The sequence below is a fragment of the Malaclemys terrapin genome, chromosome 7, assembly GCF_027887155.1.
Source record: "Malaclemys terrapin pileata isolate rMalTer1 chromosome 7, rMalTer1.hap1, whole genome shotgun sequence".
NCBI classification, from domain to species: Eukaryota; Metazoa; Chordata; order Testudines; family Emydidae; genus Malaclemys; species Malaclemys terrapin.
The window spans coordinates 91,009,317-91,031,506 of NC_071511.1; the positions used below are offsets into that span (position 1 = coordinate 91,009,317).

The following is a 22,190-nucleotide window of genomic DNA, read 5'->3' on the forward strand; positions in this document are numbered from 1 at the left end:
CCCTCCTCAACCCCTCACCCTCCCAAAATCATGGAACCAATGTGATGTTTGCTGCCATTACATTGTTCATTCTGCTTGTGTGCTATATCCCTTTCCCTCACCCTGTGTCTGTCTTGTCTATTAGATTGTAAACTTTTTTTGAAATAGGGATTGTCTGTCATTCTGTTTATACAGTGCCTAGCACAATGGGACACCATTCCTGAATGGTCCTTAGGCACTACCCTAATAAACACGCTTAATAATGATACTTCAACTATTTCCCCCACATCTGAGTGTAGCAGAATGCAATACCTCATTTTTTTTCATTTTGTAATGTGTTATTAATTAAGATGGCTGTTTTAATGTATGAGATAAAGTTCAATGGACAAGCACCACCACAGATTTATGTATAGATATTTACGTGCTTTTTATGGAATAATCTGTTCATTCTGCATATGGAAAGAGAAATGCTAAAATGTGCATACTTTTGATCTGTTCTCAAGAAATATAGTCTTCCTGAATCCCAAGCAACTGAAGTGAAAACATTGCCTACTTGTTCTATATATGCCTGTTGTGTGAATATAGTGCATTGATAATATTAACAATGTCTATTCAATACAGGATATGCCTGTCATTCCAAGTCAGCTTAGTGCACTTGGTAAAAAAACACACATTCCCTATATCTCCTATCAGAAACTGTGCATATCATATACTGGTAATACACAAGGAGTAAGAAGCAAGAGCTGCTGTGTATCTCATTACAAAGATAGGAATCTACCATTTCCAATGGCATAAACTCTCATTTCTAGCCCTAATGGATCATAAGATATCTGACCTTAAACTTGCACAGCCTGGGTATCAGAGCTTTATAATTTTGTGGGAGAAATGTCAAAAACAGAGTTGCAATAAATGGTTTTGGATTTCCAGCATATAGTATCTCTCTCGCTCATAGATGTGTGTGTGAACGTGCACCTTTATCATTTCACCTGGACTTGGTTATCTAATCAGTCTGTGGTACACCTCCTAGTCCCACCGCCTACAAATGATAATGCCATTGTTCCCCCCCTTAACATGAACAGGTTTTTATGCAAGACTTGAATATATCATAACTTTTGGCAGCAACAGCACTATCCCAATACAATTTTAAGGAAGACCGAGGTAGGGAACTTTTCCACGAATGAACTTCAGACCTCCAATTCAAACGTTTATTTTTTTCTTGTAAATAACATGTTTGGTTGGGTTTTTTTAGCCAGTGGCAGAAATTCCTATCTATAAAGAATAACATCAATGTTGTATTAATTAGCCTTTCATTAATGCTTAGATTTCGTAGTTTACTTGAAGTCCTAAATAAATTCAGGATTGATTGTTTTGGATTTTTTTTCATGATGCAGGATTTTCTTTTACTCATTTTATGATATTCTTATTTTAAATTACATTTTCCTTTGACAATATTTTTAGTGAGTAGATGCAGACTGTTTCTTCTTGCTTTGAAAATGTTCTTCTCCAAAGCAAGATCCCTTTTGGGGAGAAAATAAAATAGGATGGAAAGTTGATTGTTAAGTATTTACATTCTGATTTTCAATTGCAGCTCAGTGCCATAGATGCAGACCAAGGGCCAAATGGGCAGATCATATACGAAATTCTGGCTGGGGACCAGGGAGACTTCATCATTAATGACCGAACGGGCCTTATCACTATCGCTCCAGGAGTTGTATTGTCAGTAGGGAGGTCGTATGCACTCACTGTCAAAGCATCTGACAATGCTCCTCCTGCACAGAGAAGGTAATTAATTATATAATAAAAAGTATTTTTTAACCTATGTCTATCCCAGCAATTAAATTTAAGAAGCACAGCGTACTCTTATTTGTAAAAATCTGCGCTGCATTGGGCATTCAGAGGGAGATGGCTTCAATTTATTCTGTTTTGTGCATTGATCCCACTTCAAGTTTTCTTTTGATAAGTACTATATTAGAAATTAGTCTAATACTTGCATTTTCATGGCTTATTTACATATTCTCTGCAGCTCACAACTTTCACTATTTCATTCCCCTTGAATTATCTCCTTTTAAAATTCAACAGGCAATAATTTAATTTTAATCTGTCCTTGTTTGTATGAGAAATTAAAAGTGAGAGAAAGGAAGATAGATGCTGGTTGTCTGGACATTGCTTGCTATGATGCAGAAATTATTAATAATAGTATCTTCAGAATGATCCCTCAGCTGGCAACTGCCTTCTGCCCAGGTGACAAGGTATTATAGTATTCATGTTCATCTGGACTTGGCTTATTTTGTCATATAAATTGCAAGCTGTTTAAATAATGAAGTACACACCACTAAAACCTAAATTCACACCAGCAAAGTCATTTAATGTCTAATCTCAGACTACTGTCAGATCAGAGCAGTTTGTGTGTTGTCTGTGGTTGGCTCAGGATTGTCGTGTTCCCCAAATAAAGCTATCCAGTCCCACTTTCCTGCTTCTTTTGTTCTCTATTTCTGTGTGCTGAAAATAAGCAAAAATGTTGGCACTTCACTACTGTGTAGAGAAATACATAACAATGGTTGAGATGACATGTTCTGGGCCCAATGCCAATAAGGCGTCATTGTGCTGAAAATGTGACAAGTCAATTCTCCAATTAAGGGGACTGGGAGAAATGGCAGCCTTGTGTAACTGCACCTCTCAATGTTTCTCACATTCACAAATTGGGCAGTCAATGTAAGAGGAAGGTATCATCATGTGAGTTTACCCAGATGCCTGTCCCCTGCCCCCCAAGACCAGCTTCTGCTGTTAAGTCTGCAAGCAATCAGCACACTATGGTGGCTAAATTGAGCTGGGATGTTATTTGTTTATTCCAAATTACTATATATTTCCAAATTATTGGAATATGCTGATCCATCAGACTATTTACAAACTAAGCTCTGTAAACATGTGATCTTATATTTGAACTGAAACTTCTTTATAGAACACATTCTTTAGCTGCCAGGATTTCTTTTCCCCTAAAACATTTCAGATTTGTCAAAGTTCATCTTAAACTCATACACTTTGTCTTACATTTTGTCTTCCCTTCCCTCTTATCACGTGTTACACTCTTCTGTTACAGCATGTTTCAATTTAGACGGTAAACTCTTTGATGCAGACACTGTGTAGTGTTATGTATTTGTATAGTTCCTAGCACACTGGGTTCCTGATTAGTTGGCTCTGCAATACAACTAATTTACTTGTTGAACACTAGCATGGAACAGGAAGATCTTTACGGTTGTTGTTAAAATATTTAAAGCATTTGACTCAAAGGCTAGCTCTCTTAGTATTCATGGTGTCCATTACACCTTGGTCGAAGATAGACTTTTCATTCTCTACAGCAGTGGTCTCCAAAGAGGATCCTTCGGGGGCAAGAATTAGAGAAGTGTGTTCCAAGGACAGTGTGTTCAGCCGGGAGTCCGAGCAGCTTTTTTTTTGTTTTTTTTTTTTTGCTTCTACAGTTCAGCCGGGAGCAGGGGCTGTGTGCTCAAAATTTTTTTACTGATGGGGTGCGCGATCAAAAAAGTTTGGAGACCACTGCTCTACAGCACTGTTTTCACTAGTAATAAACCCTTTACCAAATCTTTAAAGAATTATTAACACATGCCCTAACATCTATATTTTAATGGTATCCTGATGGGGGATGAATTCCTTACTTCTATTAGAGAGGCTGATTATTACAGTATTCAACAAAAGCAAGTTAAGATCTCACTTCTTGTAGTTCCATTGGTCTATTTTGTTATAGACTTATGACATATTTTTTTTCAAAATTGACTAGTGATTTGGGGTGCCTCTGTTTTTGAGTGTCCAACATGAGATGCATTCAAGGAGCCTGACTGCCAGAGAGTGGATGTTCAGAACTTTCAGTAAATCAGGCCTCTCTCAGACATCTTATGTGAATCACCCAAAATTACTAGTCAGAGATTAGACAAGGTTTATCTAAGATAGACAGATGGCAACAGAAGAAAGAGTCTGGAAATTACTCACTTGGCTCTAAAGTTAGGTAATGCACACAGGCTTCTTTTATTTCATTCAGAGAAATAGAATCTTTGAATAAATTCTTAATTCATATTAAGGGGGTAACTCCACTATTCTCAGATCCCATACACTGATACCGGAGCAATCGTTTGAATAAATGGCAATAGATTTTGCTTGATTGTTCATTAAAGAATCAAGCAAGAGTGCCCACTTGCACTCTTGTTACTGGCTATAGTCATAGAATCCTTTGCTGAGAGAGTATGTGACAAAATGCATTATACAGTGCACATTGTACCTGAGGTACATCACAAAGTAAAGCTGCATATGTATGGGATCTTGCTGTTTTTGAGTACTTTGAGGAGATAAACACATTTAAATCTTTGCAGAAGTTTAGTTTAGGGTTTAAGATGAAGTTTGACAAATCTGAAATGTTTTTGGGGAAAAGAAATCCTGGTAGCTAAAGAATGTGTTCTATAAAGAAGTTTTAGTTCAAATATATAGCTCTCTCCCTGAGATTCTTGCGGTGGACATCTCTTAGGATCTAGAACAACTATATGACCTTAATTTTTATCCATGAATACAACAAATAAGAAGACAGTGTGATCTGTGGAACACACATACAATCTTATTGGAGTATTGCTAACATTCAGAGGAAGATTTCTCCAGTTATTATATTTCAGTCCCTCCCCATAGTAATTCCAGACAGAATTCTAACATACATACAGAACATTCTTTAATATTTTATCTGAGAGAAAGAGAGTCCAAGAATGAATGAGGTTACATAAACCCTAACAATGATGGGCTAGAGGAGCAGTACCAAATCTAATACACTCTTACAAAATGGGAGAGGGATAGCTCAGTGGTTTGAGCATTGGGCTGCTAAACCTAGGGTTGTGAGTTCAATCCTTGAGAAGGCCACTTAGGGATCTGGGGCAAAATCAGTACTTAGTCCTGCTAGTGAAGGCAGGGGGCTGGACTCAATGACCTTTCAATGTCCCTTCCAGCTCTAGGAGAAAGGATATCTCCATTAATTTATAAATGTATTTATTTATACATTTAAAATATGCCAGTTATGGGCGTTCGTAGACTAAGGGATGTGATGAGCAAAACAGACCCCGATGCACACTGTCCAGGTTTGCATAATAAGTGAAGTGGCATCAATCTAGATATTGGGGGTGGAGGGAATGACTTTAGGCAGATTCTTCTCATAGTTTAGAGAAGTTGAGGAGAATGTTTGGCTCTCTGACTCAATATTATAAAGGAACAGTGCTGCACTGCTTTTAGAGCAGCTCAAGGAGAGGGTACAGTCTCTAAGGAAAAAAAATGACTACCATATAGAAACTCTTTTTGTTTCCCCAGAAAGCTTGAGGGAATCTATTTGGACAGACCCGGAATCAAGCTTTAGACTAGGTCTTGTTTTTGTCGCTTCCTCTTTATACAGCAACTAAATGAAGGAGGACTTTAGAATTCCAGTAAAGAGCTGAAAAGATGTGTTAATAGTACTCATATATTTAGATTGGTTTAATTTTTTTAAGTTATCAATAGCACAAAATGAGATAAGTGATGAGTAACTGATATTTCTCTGGAAGACTAGAAAACTAAACATTTGAATTCACTCACTCAGAAATTCATTGGCCTATTTACCATGTTTCCTTTTTAAAGTATAGGGAAATACTGAAGTTTTTTCATGTAACACTGTGTAGTAATTGAGGTCAAATATTAACTTTTTAATGGTGACTACTATATACTGAATATTTTATAAACTCAAGTTTATTAGTGGTTTTTGACTTATCTACAGCTGATAGCATTTCCTGGCTAAAGGCTATGTTATTGACTTCATTGGTGCAGGATTTCATCCTAGGGATATAGCAGTTTAGTTGAAGAGTAATCTAATTCAGTAAAGTACAATGGTTCTACTTATAAATTTTCTTCCTTGGAAGACTTTGTGAGAGAAATTTCCTATATTTAGAAGAGGGGAATACAGCTGGATTTTCTCTCAAATGTGACCATTATTCCTGGGAAAAAATAGGAAAGTTTAATTGGGTTTAGTAAGAGTTCAATAAGAAGTAAAGAAACATGAAATAGTAATTTAGATGAGGAAAAATATCTCATTGTCAAATGAAGTAATAAATGACTAGGTTCTGCTTTGTGAATCCAAATTTAAAATTAGCTTAGTTCTATGTCTTATTTTTGATTAACACTTCAAATTAATGGTTTGTAATTCATTATAGCCATATGGTAAGATACTGTACTCGGTATTCTTAAGATCTCCATTATTAGCTAGACTTAGTAACATGGTATAAGTGTACTAAATTATATTTAATTACATTAATCAAGGACAAATGTTTCATGCTTAATTCTATCAGCTATTCGTTATTTATGTCATAGTTAAGGAGTCATTCATGAGCAATTTCCAGTGTATTGACAAAAAGGAAAGGCATTTGTGATATATGAGCAATTATAGAGGAGTTTTTAAGGTTTTCTGTCCTCTTCCAGTTCTTCTTAGACTGTAGGATCATTACAGTTAATGATGAAAACAATCCACCAGATCAGGTCTATCCACCTGCCCATCTGCATCATAACAGTCTTGAAAAACATACTGAATGTAAATGCATTTTCTCTTTGAAGGGTGACTACAGTGATGCAATAGGTCCTCAGAAATGAGAGTCCACTAATATGCATACAAATCTCTTTATACTTGTACATACATGCTAGCATACCTTAAAACAGTACTGATGAGCAGTTGGTGTACACTGGCCCAGATAGTGATCAATTTCTGTGTAGTCAGGGACACCTGAGTGAGAAGTAGCCCTCTACCCCTTTGTGTAACTACTGTGGGTCCCCTCTTACCTTTGTTGCATGCACTGAGGACTCCACAAGGAGGTGCAGAGAGAAGACAGAAAATGAGTCCAATCTCTCCAATGCCACTTTGGGAATGGAGTAGCTTTTCATTGCCCCCTATATGGGCAATGTGGTGTTCAGTAATCACTCTGGGCCAAAGGTGCTTGAAAGAGAACCTCTTTATTCAGTGACCAGTTCCATCTTTCTCTGCAGGTCCCCTCCCCCAGATCTCCTGTCTGGGAACCTATGCTGTTTAAAGGCACAGTTTCCAAAACCACCTAATCTTTTCCCAGCCAGAATCAAATAACAACAGTTAACAAACAACATTTATGTAACACAATTTCAAATACTTGTAATCAACCTAGTTACTAACAATGGTCAATTAATCCCTCAAGTGTCTTGTACTGTTACTTGAACTTGCAGGTCACCCTTGAAATATATCAGAACTGCTGTTGTCAGGAGGCAGTAAGTCCATTTGTTCTGGCATTATGTTCTGGGGCTTGTTGTCTTGGCCTATTGTGGTTGTTGCCCAGGGCCGGTGCAAGGAAGTTTTGCGCCCTAGGTGAAACTTCCACCTTGCGCCCCCCCCATAGCCCTGCGGCAGCTTCCCGCCCCCCCCCCACCCTCAGGCGACTCCCGCAGCAGCTCTCCCCCCTGCCCTGAGGCGCTCCCCCCACGGCAGCTCCTCCTCCCCCAGGGAGCCATGAGGCAGCTCCCCACCCCAGCTCACCTCTGCTCCACCTCCTTCCCAAACACGCCGCCCCCGCTCTAATTCTCCTCCCCTCCCAGGCTTGCGGCGCCAAACAGCTGATTGGCGCCGCAAGCCTGGGAGGCGGGAGAAGTGAAGCAGCGATGGCGTGCTCGGGGAGGGGGCGTAGCAGAGATGAGCTGGGGTGGGGAGCCCTGAGGCAGCTCCCCCCCCAGTCGTGAGGCACCCCCCCCTCCACGGCAGCTCCCCACCCCCCCGACCCGGGGAGCCGTGCGGCACCCCAGCTCACCTCTGCTCCGCCTCCTCCCCGAGCACGCCGCCCCTGCTCTAATTCTCCTCCCCTCCCAGGCTTGCAGCACCAAACAGCTGATTGGTGCTGCAAGCCTGGGAGGTGGGAGAAGTGGCGGGGCGACCGCGCTCGGGGAGTAGGAACGGTGTAAAAAAAAATTCGGGGCACTGCTTTTTGGCGCCCCCAAATCTTGGTGCCCTAGGCAACCACCTAGTTTGCCTAAATGGTAGCACCGGCCCTGTTGTTGCCTAACTGAGACATTCTCAGGCAAAGTAACCAAACTTGATGCCTATTATTTCCCTCCCTAGTCGAAACAGTAGAAGGCATCATCTATTCCACCACAGTAAATGTTCAGCTGGGATGACAATTTTATATGACATCTATGTTGTTTGCAAACAATGATTATTATCATAGATGTACACTATTGATGTTCGTGAAGTGATTGCTGCTCTTAGGACTCCAAATCTTACTGCTCTTTTTGTTGAGCTTTATCTGCCTCTTTATACTTCCGCAAATCCCCAGTTCCTCTGACATCAGCATCTAACATTACAGGTATTCTAGTTCTCAGAGATCTGTTAAAATGAATGAATGCAAGTGACAAATTGTGTTTTGCCGGTGCCCGCCTATAGTTTAACAGTACTAAGTACAGATAAGATTCTGCAGCCTTTTTCAGTAGCGGCTTTATTATTTTAACATTACTTTCCACCATCCCATTGGATTGGCAATAATGGGGACTAATGGTTACATGTCTAAATGTGATGAAGCAGAGAATCCACCTACCAGAACAGAAGGAGTTAGAGAGAGCCTTCAGGTTCAGCTAGCCCTGTCCTGTTATAGCTGCAGCTAATGCCAGGCCTGGAGAGTGGAAGGAGGAGGAGATAACCCAGCTCAGTTCATGGCTGATTGGTGAAGAGGCAGGAGCTAGCTGCCTCCCTACCTGAGGGGAAGGATCACCAATCTGCCATCTGAGTAAGCCATCAGGAAGCAAGCACTGTCTTCCTGGCCAAAGGAGACTGAGAAAGAGGCCTAGGAGCTCAGGTGACTGAAGCATGGAGACCTTGTGGGGATTCCAAGCCCACCAAACTTACTGCCTCACCCAGAAAAATCTGGGACCACAACAGGATGCTACCCAGGGTCCACAAGAGGTCACTACTAGAGAGAAGCCACCACAGCAACTTGGACTGTAGGGGCCTGTGACGGGGCATGACTCACCACTGTGGCACCTCCTACTGGCTGTCTTGGGAAATAGCTCTGCACCCTCTTCTGATGGTGTCTCGCTTGCCCTCACTTCTGCTCCTGGACCAACATCACTGTGGTGTCCTCTTCATGACACTTCTCTCCAGCTGAGCCACACTCCATGGTCTCCCCTTCTGGGGGACCTGCAGTCTCCACCCAGCCACTTTCCTCAATGGCAACTGCAGTCCATTGTCCCAGGGCCACTTCCCATGCAGCTCCAGCACCCTCTTCTCCCCTTACTTCAGGGCCTCAGCCTGCAGGCCCTAGCAGCCAGCCAGGAGCTCTCTCTAGCTCCCCGGTCTTCTCCCCTCAAATTCCAGTCAGTTACTGAACTCTGTGCTCTGCCTGCCCTTCTTATATGAGCCTGCTGGGCCATGATTGACCATTCCTCTCAGCCACTTTTTAATTGTCTGCCTCTGGCACAGCTTCCCTAGGGTTGCTTTTAACCCCTGTTCTGCCAGTGAGGGACAGCCACCCCATCACAGGGCCATTCCCCAAATGGAAGGGACTGCATTGGAAGGAAGTAGTTCAGGGCAGTGGACGTAGACTCCCTGATGGGAGATCACCTACTCAGGTGTTGACTTACACAGGACCCTGGGCTGGGACCTGCTTCAGTTCCCCCTTTTGGCAATAGTAATAAGTGATTCGTGGCCTCCCATAAATATAGACATTAAACTTCTTACACCCATGGACTTAAGTGAAAGCCTACTCCTCTATTTCAGCGTATATCAACACTCCGTTTTTGTTAGTGCCAATGACACACAAGCTACTGGTCTCCAGTTTTGACCATACTGCTGTAAGAGGAATGTGCTAATACCCTTCTTGGAGACATCCATGCTCAACTTAGTTTTACTCTTACTGTCATGGTACCTCAGGACTAGGGTCTCTTTAGCTAACTCCTTCACTTTTTCGAACGCTTTATTAAGATTTGAATCCCGAGCTCATTAGACATTTTTGCACACTGGTGCTCTCAGGTTGCTGGTTTGGACAGCTAGATTAGGCATGAATTTCCCCAGTTCACCATTCCAAGGGATCTTTGTTTATCTTCCTTATCTGTTGAGGCAGGCATGCCTCTGCCTTACTGTGCTCTCCCTGCATGCCTTGCGGTGTTAAGTTCTCCCATGGATATATTTTCCATTACATGGAATTTACATTTGTGTTTGTTTGGCTTTGACGCAGCACCTCTTGCTCTTTCCAGGGTTGCCCAAAACCCCTGGTCATGCTCTTCTACTGCTTTTCCCCTGATCAAAACATCATCTGCATAAACTTTAGCACTCTCTATACTGTCAAAAATTGTTGTTTTCCTATGAAATATCTCAGGTGGTGAACAGACCCCAAACTGTGTCCCTAAAAGGGGTAGCCACATCTGTCAACTTTTCTCCCCTGGTAGCTAGTAGGAAATGTTTCCTTTTTATATATGAATTTAAGTCAGTAGGTTCTGTCTTTTGGTTAGTATACCCACTCTGTTGGTTATTGTACTCACTCTGATTCCCAGACCAATGACCCTATCTAGCTCCTCTTTTAGCCTCTCCCTTAGGGCAAAGGAAACTTTCCTCGAGGTATGCGTTGTGGGACAATTGGGCTCTTTCATCTCTATTTTGTATTCTGAGTACATCCGTATCCCATCCTCAAATTCTTCCTCGATTGTTTTGTTCCCCTACTTCTCTGATGATTACACCCTCTTGATCAGACCAAGGGCTTGACACAGTTTTAACCCAATCATGGGCTGTCTTTTCCCTGGTACTATTACAAATGTTATATTTTCTACACATTTGTTATTTATCCATATATCTAGTTTATATAACCTTTTAGTGAGGATAAGACCACCACTATAAGCCCTGGCTTTTATCTGCTTACTTTTCGCTATCTGTGACTTTTCTTTTAGTGCTAAAAACACTGTTTCTGGCAACACATTAGTTTGTATACAATGTCCAGTTAAAATTAATAAATGTCCCATTTGATTTCAGGTTGAAAATCCATCTTCTGCTGGAAATAGTGCCCACTTCTCCTATGAAAAAATCCACTGAGATGGTGTTGCTGTCATCATCCTCTTTGTCCATGCTGTGCATACTCTGTTGGTGCTTCTAAACTATTGCACAGTGATGTAATCTGCTGCATTTCTTGCTCTTTTCTCATACGTCTGTTCACGACCAGGCTTGTGCTTGTCATCACAGCATGTGCAATTCCTTGTGCTGTTCTTGCTTGATTCTATGAGCACCATGTGCCTTTCTGTCTCAAGTCTCTTTTCTTGTGGTAGTTGGATTCTCAATCGAGACAACAGTGTCATAATACTCTCCATCCTCAATAAGGTTATGTCTGGATTGGGTGGCTTCCACTGCTTGGCAAATTCTAATTGCCTTGTCAAGAGTTAATTCTGGATCTCCCAGTAGTCTCTTGAGTTTTTTGTTCTGGATTCTAATCACAATCTGACCTCTTAATAGAGACTAGGTTAGTCCCCCAAAATTGCAAAATTGTCTCTTCAGCCTTAGACTATGTCTACACCACTGGCAGCAGCATGTAGTGTGTGTAGCAACATGCTGCAGTGAAAAGCAAGCTATGTCCACCCTGCAATGTGTAGCTACATATTGCTGAAAGACTGGCAACAGGAAGGTTTCAGCAGTGGGGATGCAGCAGGGAACCTCTTCTCCCCCCCCCGCCCCCCACTGCCCGCCGGAGCTTTTTCCTGATGCAAGAGTCTTTCCCTATGGCGAGGGAAGGCTCCAGCAGCGGGGAGCTAGTGGATCCTTTCCCCATTGCCTCCCAACCTCTTGAGTTTTTCCCTGCAGTGGGGAGCTGCTCCAGCCTTTCCCCACTGCTGGAGTCTTCCTGTGGTGGGGAATTGCTCCAGCAGCAGGGAGCCAGTGGGATGCTACGCTGCTAAAAGTAGTAGGGTTGATAGGGAGGCACAGCTTGGGTGAGTGGAGTGTGTACTTTTGTGCATACCCATGCCCTTCAGGCAAGTCTTTACTCAACTCATTTGAGTTGTGCCTCGCCGGCTACACTGCTATTTATACCTGTGCTGGGGGGCTGCACATGGGTATGCTTCATGCCCCCAAAGGTTCTTGAAAGAGACCTGCTTTGTTCAGTCACCAATTCCAACTGCATCTGCAAAACAGAACATGGCCTTCTGCAGTGTCCTTCCCACAGCCTTCCTGTCTGGAAAGCTATACCCCTTAAAGGTGCTACAATTCCCAATACCACTGGTGGAAGTGCAACATGAAAATTACAATTCAACCGTATACATGTATGTGAACTGACAATATTTGATCTGGAATTTTCAGGATATTTGGTATTTTCAGTTTCAGATCCAAAATTTGACAAAGTTTAGGTCTTAGTTCTGATCTCTGTTCTGAAGTGTTTTCCCAGTACAGAAAATCACATTTTCATCTTTCCACGTTGTGTATAGTACATCCATCATGTTTAAAGTGTGGGAAAGTCTCAGGTCTGTATCTTTTCACTTTATATACTATAATACTTTTCTCCCAACAGCTTATATGGCCTTTATGTACTCTTATAAACTAAATGGCTACAAGTGGAGAGCACTTCACTAATGGACTGGGAATAACAAAATAGTAGTCATATAATATTATAGTGATACTTTCTATTTTACGGGTTGCCATTTTTTCACTTCTTTGACCTTACCTTAAAGTGTTGAAGAAAATTTGCTAAATATTGAAGGCCTCATGTAGGAGCAAAATACCCCACATTTTTTTTAAACTAGACTTAATTTATATTAGTGTGGTCATTATTAGGACATTAAAGAACCATGTAAAAGAAGAGAAAAAGACTTTAGGGTCGAATATTCAACAGAGGAAGCAAAATGTACACCATAAACACCTGAATTTTTGTACAAACAAATATTTACCTATGCATATCACATACAGGTAACAAAGGTCCTAAGTGACCATTTGTGTGTGCAAATGAGTTATTTTCCAAGTAAATATGCAGTTGCCTATGGTACAATGAATTTTTATGGGCTCATCCATTGCACTCATTTTTGAACATTTAGCTATTGGATTTTTTAATCCAACAATGTAATAACATTTAGATTTTATAATGTAAGTGTCCAGAGCATTAGTTCATAGAATAGATTAGTGAGATTGGGGACATATTTTAGAATACATGAAGAAGTAGCGAAATTTTAAAAAGTGACTTTTGCCTAATGAAGTTTAGAGTCTGCTTTTTTTCCTTTTTAAATGTTCTGCCTCTTCTTAACTAAATCAGAGCCATTTATATTCATTGTGTCAATAATCTTCAGATTAGAGCTTCTGAAACATTCATGGAGATGATAGCCTGTAACCACCCAGTGATTTATGTGTTATAGGTATATATCATGCACTCTAATGGAGATTTTGTACTTGTGTTTAAATTGTGATTGATGCTTAATTTGCTTTGTTTTCACTTAAATTTCACTATTACACTTAAATCACTAGACTTTCATCTCTTTAGTTTATAGGAGAAACTAAGTTTGGCAGCTACTCCCTAGAGAACATTTTCCCATGTTGCTAAACAATCACACAGTGTGGATAGTGGCTGCTCAGGTACCTAAGGATGATGTGCACTGGGAGAACTATGTAGGGAGGGTGTGGAACATTTAGCTAATGTCTGGCATGATATAAGCAACCTGAACATTTTTATCAACATAAACATTTTCTAACTTTACACCTAAAAATAAATTAGTGTCTGTAATATAGCAAGAGCAAGCATGTACTGTATCAGAATCCTGTACAGCTAATTAACAAAGTATTGGTTAGTGATGTGTATTTTATTGTATTTAACTAAACTTATCTTCAGTTGACAAAAAGTGATTTCAAATTCATATTCCTTTGTACCTTTTAGTAGATTTTTAAACTATTCATATTTTATATCCTCTGGAAAATGTACATGTTCAGATTTCTTCACAGCAGTTTTAGACATATTTGTTTGTCAAATCATGATTTCTTTTACTTCAGCCCCCTAAAGAAAATGGAGATTTAAAGACTGTCCATTAGTTTATGCAGAGGAAAATGTCATACTGGTTCATGACTGGGACTCCTAGGCACGACAGTAATACAAAAATTAAATAATAATAATAATAACCTGCTGTATAATGATTGCTTACTAGGTGACATGTTTTCTGATAACGAGGCACAGCTTTATGGTTCTGGAGATATTGTAGACGTTGGTAGTATAGTAAAGTGTGCAGGCTAGATCTTCAGTTGTACTGAGCTGTAAGAGAAAGGTGCCTCTAAGACACTTTTCCCATTCTCTCTATCCTGGAGTTGCTGTGGGCTATTTTGGTGCTCAGTGTTAATTTGGAGGCACATAACCTAGAGTGCTCTGTGTTCCAGCCCTGTTCCCTCCTCCAGGCATCCCTGTCTTCTATCCCTGAAGAAACATAGCTGGCTTTCACCAGTCAAGGATTTCCCCCAATGGAGGAGCATGCATTAGTGTATCAGAATTTGACACTGTGTCAGAAAAGACATAATACGACTCAGGGATTTGGGGGCTCATTTTTTTCAAAGCACACACCAAGTTAGTTCCTTTTAAAAATATTTAAGATTTTGATAGGTTGAGATGGGAGTCTGGGTCATTTCTGAGACAATGCAGGAAGAGGTATGACTTGAAGAATGATTTTGAGCAGGAGAGACAGGTTGTGTGACCTACAGGATTAGGGAAGACAGTCCATAGATATAGGAATTGTAGGTTATATTGCCATTCTGCTTTAAACTGATTTTACTTGGATTTGGTTCTTTTTCTGTCGTTGCAGGAGCTCCATCACTACTGTTTACATTGAGGTACTTCCTCCAAACAATCAGAGCCCTCCCCGCTTTCCCCAGCTGATGTACAGTCTTGAAATCAGTGAGGCCATGAGAATTGGTGCCATTTTGTTAAACCTGCAGGTACAGAATACTTCAGTGTAAGCCTTTACACAGCTACTTCTGTTTACATGTCTGATGCTCAGGGTCCTGTCCTCCTCCTGTAGAGGTCAAAGCGAGGATTAAAATCTATTTCGTAACAAAGACATAGCGCATAAGAAAATACTGACTGGGCATTTTTGTAACATTTCAGATTTCCATCATACCAAAATATATTCATGCATAGCTTTTAACCAGCCTTCTGCTCAGAAGTGTGATAAAGAATAATAGATTATATTTAAACTTTTCATTGAATTTAATATTTGTGTAGGTTGTCAGCATGAAAGCCCTGGATATTGAAGGGCTTGTATTTATCCACCAGGCAGTTACAGTGGTTATGCAAACTTCCCTTTAATGATTCACTAGTCTCAACACTAGTCTCAACAGAAATGTGTCCATTTCTGTGTCCATTGATTCCTTAGCCTCTCTGCTGATACTGCCAAAAAGGAGGCCAGTTGTGTTTATTGTATCTGCCCACTATGAAGTTCACTGACACTAACAGCTCATTATTTCACATGTATTATGACTATTCAGTTGTGTAATTACTTTCAGTCACTGCTGACTGGAGCTTGATTTGAACCAGTGACCCAGAGGCAAAATGTTCAATGTCCCAGTTAGAGTCCTCTGATGTCTCATAACTCAGGACCTACTATGCCCAGAATCAACAAGCTTTTCCCGATAGGAAGCTGAGAATCTGCTCTCTTTCTAGTGGTTTAAAATTCCTATTTCTGGTCCTGAGCAGTCATGGTATTGGACCACTGAACGTGTCAGTGGAAAAGGGCTTTACCTCCAAGGCATGTGATTTTGGGAGGTAATTCCACATTTAGGGAAGGAAGAAGGAAGTGTGTGTGTGTGTGTGTGTGTGTGTGTGTGTGTTTTAAATTGCTGCTATTTGAAGGTGCTCCGAAGTTAGCAATGGAGTAGATGGATTAGTGGGCAGGGTACAGCTGAGGTGGTCCAAGATTCATGTAAAATGCAATTCCATGTCGTCCTGCAGTTCCTTACATGACTCCAAAAGTTGTTTTATGTTGTATCACTACATATAGGCTATGTCTACACTGTGAGCTGTGGGTGTGATTCCCAGCTTGCGTACACATATACTACCTCAGTGAGACCTAGCGCAAATAGAAATAGTCATATAGCCACTAGCAGCACAGGCAGAGGAAGCAGCAGCATGGCTTAGCTGTGCCAAGTGCAAACCTGCCTCAACCCAGTAGGCATGTGTATGTGTATGTGAGCTGGGAATCACACCTCTAGCTCATAGTGTGGATGTAGCCTTATTGTGTGTGTAGATAGAATACAGTATGTGAAATCGTTATAATATACTCACTTTGAGCCTGGTTCTCTTCTCAGTTTGCTATTTTTATGCTATTGTAGAATCAGGCCCTTGTAATAAATGCAGCACAAAACCATGGGTTTTTCAATAAATCTGGGCTGGAGTTTTTAAAGATGCCTAAAAGAAATAGGCATCCCTATCCCAATTGGATTTAGGCAACTAATTCTCTTAGGCTCATTTAAAAAACCTAGCCTGAATGTTTTTATCCCAAATGGAGTTTGTGCTAACTGTTGTCATTGGGTAACTAAAACTCAGTAGTGCAAAATAGTAAGAGAGATAGCATTTAGGGCTGTCAAACTATTAAAAGAATTGCAATTAATCGTGAGGTTTAAAAAATTGTCATGATTAATTGCAGTTTTAATCACACTGTTAAACAACAATAGATTACCAATTTAAATTTATTATAAATATTTTTGATGTTTTTTCTTCATTTTTCAAATATATTTATTTCAATTACAACATAGAATACAAAATATACAGTGCTCATTTTCAGACAAGTACTGTAGTACAATCTCTTTATCGTGAAAGTGCAACTTACAAATGTAGAATTATTATTATTTTATATAACTGCACTCAAAAACAAAACAAAGTAAAATTTAAGAGCCTACAAGTCAAACTGTGAAGGGACATAAGAATGTTTTCATATCTGACTTGTAAATATCTTGCAACCCCAGCGGCAGCAATGCCATGCGAACACCTGTTCTTACTTTCAGGTGACATTGTAAATAAGAAGCAGGCAGCATTATCTACCATAAATGTAAACAAACTTTTTTGCCTTACCAATTGGTTGAACAAGAAGTAGGACTGAGTGGACTTGTATGAGGTGAATTGAAAAATAGTATTTCTTTTGTTTATCATTTTACAGTGCAAATATTTGTAATAAAGATAATAATAAAAAGTGAGCACTGTACACTTTGTATTCTATGTTGTAATTGAAATCAATATATTTGAAAATGTAGAAAAACATTCAAATATTTATAATAAATTTTAATTGCTATTCTATTATTGTTTAACAGTATGATGAAATCTGCGATTAATCACAAGTATAATTTTAATCTAATTAATTTGTTTTGCTTTAATCACATGCCGTAACTGCAATTAATTGACAGTCCTACTAGCATTGCTTGGCCAATTTTGACCTGAAACTCAGTCTGTAGTAAATGAGGCCCACATACCATAGTCTGGTTACCTCAGCAGAATGCAGATGCTCAAAGGAATAGAATCAGAGATAGTGGACTAGATCATCAGCTGGTATAAATAGCATAATTTAATAGAGCGCCACTGAATGGAGCTACGATACTCATCAGAGGATATGGCTCTGTATGTTTGCCATTTTCAGTAAATTTATTGAAAACAAATTATCTAAACCAGAATGAAATAGAGGAACTTTAACTGAGTCTGATTCATGCAGATGCATGGGGAAACTTTCTGTTAAATAGTGTGCTGAACCACTGACAAAAGATTAGCATAATTATGGATGGTTAAACAGACACAAACACCCACACTGAGAGAGGACAAATAATTTAGCCCAACACTGAAATTTACCTTTTGGCACACTTTTACTGCCTGTAGTGTGTTTTAGAATTACACAGCCCAGCTCTTTTGGATAATTTTCATAGCCAATCATAAGCTAGTTGTCTCTGAAAGCATTGAAAAAAGGGAGCCAGCAGCAGGCTGAATCAGGAATAGGCATTAAACTGGCAGTTGCTCTAATGCAGGAATATGCAATCCTTGAGGCTCAGGCCATCTTGTAAGTAGCAAACCTTAGCTAGTTTTAGGATATTGGATAATGAAAACACAGTTTTGGAAAAGTAAATAGAGTGTTGAAATGAGCATTGCCCTTTTCCCAAAGATTCCAAATTAATTTTCAATATTTGTTTGTAAATGTTGCATTGTAATATCAAGTTTTGTACTTAAAACAAGTGTTTATTTAATCTAGTTAAAATTATCTTTAGGAAAACATGTCAGGCCTAAATTACATTTGTAGAGAGGGGTGATATTAGCCAGGCCAAAGGGGGCATGAAAGAGTCATGGTCCTTGAATCCCTTCTCAGTGACTTGGTCAGCTATGGAGGGGAGCATTTCGGTGGTGTAGCTAGCCATGGCCACACTCCCATTACGTAGCAGAGATCCCCAGATATTATCGCTAAGGATATTTTGAAAAGAACATAAAACATTCTAATTATTAAAGAACAGTGCTTTGAAAATTTAAAAAAACACCTTATTATAATATACATTCAAATTATAACTTTGTATTGTATAATGTATATCCTGACACACAGCATGGCATATGTGTAATACATTATTTTATTATTAAATTCAAATAAGATATTGCAATATTTAAGCAAAATATTTAATGGTTAAATCACTAATATATCTAATAAAATTTGTCCAAAGTCTGTCTGTCTTGAACATGTGTCATTTACATTGAGATCAAGGAGACTGCTTGTGATTTTAAAGGTCAAGCACGTGCATAATTGTTTGTATGATTGAGACCTTGTTTTGTTTGGTAGGATGGAAGTGAGAAGTATTGGAAACAAAAAAACACATTTTAAATCCTTGTTCATTTAATTCACTTTTGTTAATTTTTGGCACAAGATTATGATGACAATAGCCAGGAAAGACCATTTTCTTTTGAGAGCAGGTTCTTTAATTTTTTTCTGAACTGTGTGACTCCTAAGGCCTTGCAATGTATTTAAACTCCTAATAAGTAATCCACGATATTTCAAATATACCCAATAGCTACATACACTTAAAAATTCACTTTATTGGATATTCTAATTGTCAGTTCCTTCTATTAACACACAGATGAAGGAAAGTCCAATTTATTTTGTATGCTAATTCCACATATTTTAAAATGTACCCAGTTGATTTCAACTGGTATTTTAATAGCAACAATCAAGATTACCTTAAGTAACGCAGCAATAAATAATCCCCACTGTGTTATTTGGTAAATAAGACTGCTTTGATTGCATGCCTAGAAGCTGTTTATTACTTCACATTCTGCCAGCCATTGTTGATTAAAGCTTAAGTATGCAAATGTTCTCATTTTCTTGAGATTTGGATAAACAGGAATAGAGCAATTACCATCTTACTGAGGTGTGCTCTACAAGCAGGCAGTAATTCTCTAGGGGTGGCAAAATGGGTGCATTTAATTGATCTTGAAATATACAGGTGTCAAAATACAATTTTATTTAATCAGCTGATCCAAATTTAGAGAGAGGTGATTTTTATAGGGTTGTGAGTCTTCGGTTTTCTTTGTGTTTTTACATGATGTACTTATTTGAATTTAATTGATTAAGATCATACATAATTTATTTTGCTATTACTTGTGCATTTTAAAGAAGCACATACGAACCTGCCAAATCAGTGATAAGTGCATTTCCAAGTTATTGGGGAAAGGGAGAGTGTCTTTGTTTCTTGTGTGTGAGAGTCTGGATTCAAGAAGAGAAGGGGGGAAAAAGCTGCCAATGTTGCAAATTTGATCGACAGTCAGGATAGTGAATTTGTCAACTATGATGGAGAAAGTGAGAGAGAAACATAAAGGGTTCTGAAAAATAACAGAAAAACAGTGAAAGTTAAGAGATGTGATGCCAGACAGAGGGAAAGATGTTAGGTGTGTAGAGAGAGAGATTTAAGACTCATCAATATAAAAATGATGTTGGAGACCATGGAAATTAATTGAATATTACAGCTTCTTAAAAATATGGGGTTTTCCACAACAATTTTTGTCTGATAATTTTTCCCCATTTTTTGTTTAAAAAAATGCAATTTTATTGTCCAGCTCCCTGACATGGAGATGAGTGTAGAGGAGACAAAGGATAGACCTCTGGGAACACCGAACAAAGTGAAAGAGAAGGAAGTGGATCCATCAGAGCTAAGGTTGAAGAAGCAGTAATCAAAACAGGCAAAAAACCAGGAAAGGGCAGAAACATAGAAGTCCAAAAAAAAAAAAAAAGAGAACATTAAAATGAAACTGGTGCTCAAGAGTGTCAAAGGCAGCAGACAGATTAAGGCGGATGAGTATGGGAAAGAGACTGTTACACTTGGAAAGGAAGAGGACAGTTTCAGTGGAGAGAACTGTAATTATTTATGCAAAGTGAAAGAACTCCAACAGGGGTGTTTGAGAGAGACCCATCCCTAAATAGCCAACAACATGGTGATTAGAGCCCTCACCTGGGATGTGGGAGACCCATACTGAAGTCCTCCATCTCAATCAGGCAGAGTTAATGCCCTACCCACTTGGCTATATGCTATTCTGGGGTCTCTCCCTTGGTTTTTTTTTTTTAACTTCTTGGACCTGAGAAACCTTTCTTAATTATAGTTTCATCAAACAGATTTCATTTTGACTGATCATCATTTTTTGACCCCAAAAAATTGTCAAAAAATTCCCAACCAATTATTCTCTTAAAGAGATATTTGAAAGAGGAGAGGGTAGTGGCTTACAGAGCAGTCTGTGATTGCTGCTTTATACAAAAAGGGCAGCATGGAAAAAAGTGTAAAGATACTTACGCTTTGGGCAGTCAAATGTGGCAAAACTGGTGGAGCCGAGGGGCTCAAGAGCGGATCTAACTTGTGTCAAATGTCTGTAGCCCATCAGAGATCATATGCCATCTTGGGATTGCCAGAACACAAGGAAATGCAGCCACTTCCTCACCCAAAAGCCAACTCATACCTTGTGCCAAGGGCTTTGAGAAGAATATTTAGAAGCCGACTCTGTTAGCTCTATACCTGATGGAGATTCCCCCATGCCAGAGGAATCACCAGCAGGGAAACTGTGTATCTGCTTGGTTTGTACTGCCTCAAAAGATTGATTGTGGCCTCTTGAACTTTTTAAAATAATGTTTGGCCCTCAGGCTTAAAAGGTTGGACCCCACTGCGGCCCATCACCAGTTACCAGTTGAGGGGGGATTTGATAGCAGCCTTCAACTACCTGAAGGGGGGTTCCAAAGAGGATGGAGCTCAGCTGTTCTCAGTGGTGGCAGATGACAAAACAAGAAGCAATGGTTTCATGTTGCGGCATGGGTGGAGGGAGTCTAGGTTGGATATCAGGAAACAGTATTTCACTAGGAGGGTGGTGAAGCACTGAAATGGGTTACCTAAGGAGGTGGTGGAATCTCCATCTTTACAGGTTTTTAAGGCCCGGCTTGACAAAGCCTTGGCTGGGATGATTTAGTTGGTGTTGGTCGGCTTTGAGCAGGGGATTGGACTAGATGACCTTCTGAGGTCTCTTCCAACCCTAATATTCTATGATTATGAGTTTTACCATCACAATCTTTCAGCGATTTCACTTTTATAAATAGGCCTACTAATAACATTAGTTACTAACCTTTGCAGACTATATATTAGTTTTTTTAAAAAAACTATTATGCGGATGTAGAAAATAGAATTAAATTCTTTTGGCCTTTCACAGCATTTGTATTCTTCCTAACTTACACTAAAATCTTGTCAATTATGTAAACTATCTTCTATTTTTAAACCAGTTACGAGAGATGTTTATTAATGTCAACATTGTTTCAAGTTTGCTTGGACAGTTTTTGAGAGAAAAGTATTTGTGCAGTTTGCAGAGCTTATTCAGTAGTTATCTTCTGGTATGTGCTTGGTTTGCAAATTCCAAGAATTCACACGTCAAGTTTCTTGTTGTTTTTCTTCTTAAAACAGCCACTCAACATGTGAAGTTCAGGTTCATGGGTACAATTGCAAGAGCAGTTTGGTTAATCTAAATATCAAATCAGTTGTTTCAAACGTCGTTTTTTAGGGCATTAAAATTTTCCCAGGGAAGGTAACAACGGCATGGACAATTATTATTGTAAAATTATTTTTTGAAAGTATTGTTATTAGCACACTTCCTGGTTCTCATCTTGATCTTCCGGGATGCCCCAGGAACCCGAAAGAAAAGTCAGAAGGGTTG

The 22,190-nt window shown here is 39.5% G+C and overlaps 1 protein-coding gene across 1 annotated transcript in view; it reads left to right on the plus strand.

The window, feature by feature from the left end:
• PCDH15 (protocadherin related 15) overlaps positions 1 to 22,190 on the plus strand; it is a 1,464,924-nt gene that overhangs the window by 1,150,649 nt on the left and 292,085 nt on the right. The window contains exons 16-17 of the mRNA XM_054035363.1: positions 1,568 to 1,761; positions 14,797 to 14,929. Coding sequence (XP_053891338.1) covers positions 1,568 to 1,761; positions 14,797 to 14,929 — 327 coding nt within the window. The remainder of the gene's footprint in view (positions 1 to 1,567; positions 1,762 to 14,796; positions 14,930 to 22,190) is intronic.